The 2,266-nt window shown below is 50.0% G+C and overlaps 1 protein-coding gene across 1 annotated transcript; it reads left to right on the forward strand.

Annotated features, from left to right (window-relative positions):
* The first annotated feature begins 779 nt into the window (after positions 1–779).
* Positions 780–1,853, forward strand: LOC108410573 (carboxypeptidase N subunit 2). Its single transcript, XM_017681716.1, has one exon. It carries the CDS (start codon positions 780–782, stop codon positions 1,851–1,853), a length of 1,074 nt encoding a protein of 357 aa, XP_017537205.1.
* The last annotated feature ends 413 nt before the right edge of the window (positions 1,854–2,266 follow it).

Here is a 2,266-nt window from a genome sequence, read left to right on the forward strand (position 1 = left end):
TAGCTCCTCTACAGGATTTCCAATTCTATGCTAGCATTAAGCTAACACTTGGGCACATGGCCACTGTGGGACTGGCAGGAGGATAGGAGGAAGCGTGTGCTGGCCTTCGCCCTACATAATCATCCTATATGCAGGCAAAATGCATCCAGTTTGCACCTGAAACTGGTGCAAAAGGCTCAGTACATCAGGCCTGGAGTTGTTTCCAATGGAGCGCTCTTTCTATCATCACCCTCCCAGCCTCTCTCAAATATTTATGACGTTGAGCTCAGGTCTTTTCTCTGTCCTGCCAGCAGCTGCCTTGTGGACTATAATGTCTCTCCTCACTTCCCCTAAGGCTCTGTACACACACATACAGTACAAACACACTTATACAATCATATGCAAAGATCTGAACACCCCGGGTCAAATTATGTTTTGTTGAAAATAAGTCAACACATTCTCCACAGAGAACAGGCTTGGATATGGCAGTTCTGTTTATTTGCTGAGTTTAACATATTGGAGAAAAAATAATATGGAATAGAAACTGTGCCATTACTTTTGCACAGGCCACACAGTTGTACCCCCCCCCCCCCCCCCATGCATTAAATTAAGCAAATAAATAATAATTGTGCCTTAAAATGTGCAGAAGTGTGCTCCCTGTTGTGTTAACTTATTTTCACTTTAAAAATCGACAAAAACATGCAAGTTGACCAGGGGCGCCAAAACTTGCGTATATTATAAAGCAACATACGTTTGGTATCACCAGCAGTAACTGTGACTTCTGTGTGTCTGTCTGCAGGATGCATTTCCTGCTGTTGTTGGTGTCCCTGGTGCTGGGGATGTGGTCCATATCCTCTAACACCAGCTTTCCTTGCCCCTCCCACTGCACCTGCCACCTGGAGCTCAAATTTGCCACCTGTGCCAGCAACAACCTCACCAATGTGCCCACCACCATCCCTCCAAGTATAGAACACCTGAACCTGTCCCTCAACCATCTGGCCTTCGTCCAGCACCAGGCCTTCCGATCTACGAGGCGTCTTCGTACACTTCTCTTAAACGACAACCAGATTAGTGCCATATCTGATGGTGCTTTCTCTCCACTGGAGGCTCTGATCAAGCTGGACCTGAGCCGGAACCGCATCTCCTCCTTGACCGAAGGCTTCTCACTAGGCCTGGGATCTCTCCTGGAGCTGTCCCTGGCAGAGAACCAGTTGACCAGGATGGACGGCTGCTGCTTTTACCACATGGACGCCCTGCAAAAGCTCAACCTGAGCCACAATGCCATCCACTCCATCAAGATCAGGGCTTTCGGCTCCTTGAGCACCTTGCGGCGCATCAACCTGGATGGCAACAAGATCTACAACCTCTCAAATGGGGTTTTCTCCATGCTGAGAAACTTGGAGGAGCTTAGACTCAAAGGGAACTCTATAGACCACCTAGAGGTTGGGGTCTTTGCTCCCCTTACCAGCCTGACTGTGCTGGACCTAGCTGAAAACAAGCTGAATGCGGTGGATTTCAAAGCGTTCCTCAGCCTTCACACCCACAGCACCCACATCTGGCTGGGTGGGAATCCCTGGACGTGCGACTGCGACCTGCAGAGAGTCTTCCGTAAACTGCACAGTGTCCAGAGGCTGCTGCTGGACGACTACGCCAACCTGACCTGTGCCGAACCCGAGCAGCTTCGGGGCAATGCCCTCAGGGATGTGGATTCCCAGCTGTGCATCGCAGAAACGGTCACCGTGCTAATCATCACTGTTACCGTGGTGATCACTGTGGTGGCGGCCATCGTTATGGCGGAGAAGAAACAAAAGAAAACAAGTAAGGGGAAGCACTGGACGGAGGTGAGCGAGATGTCATGCGACTCACAGAACTGATTGTTCTTCAGGAGGGGAAGAAGAAATCCAGAGTCTCCACTTAATCTTCCTTAAATCGTCATCTTCATTTATTTTCCATCTTCACCCTAGAGTTTGGTTAACGAATGTAAGCATATTAGCCTATGTCCCAAAACTCCCCAATCTTTGTCTGAAACCGTTACTGCACACACACTAGGGGGCAGTGAGCACACTTGCCCAGAGTGGTGGGCAGCCCTATCCACGGCGCCCGGGGAGCAGTTGGGGGTTAGGGGTCTTGCTCAAGGGCACCTCAGTCATGGACTGTCGGCCCTGGGGATCACCTTCCGGTCACAGGGCCAGTTCCATAACCTCCAGCCGACGACTGACTAGTTATTTCTAGCCTTGATGCTTAGCTAGCTTAAAAGGCCCTTCGACCATGATCAAGCATTTTTTTT

The sequence above is a fragment of the Pygocentrus nattereri genome, chromosome 25 (genome assembly GCF_015220715.1).
Source record: "Pygocentrus nattereri isolate fPygNat1 chromosome 25, fPygNat1.pri, whole genome shotgun sequence".
Taxonomy (NCBI): Eukaryota; Metazoa; Chordata; class Actinopteri; order Characiformes; family Serrasalmidae; genus Pygocentrus; species Pygocentrus nattereri.

Coding starts and splice junctions, on each gene's coding strand:
- LOC108410573 (XM_017681716.1), top strand. CDS start 780: ATGCATTTCCTGCTGTTGTTGGTGTCCCTGGTGCTGGGGATGTGGTCC.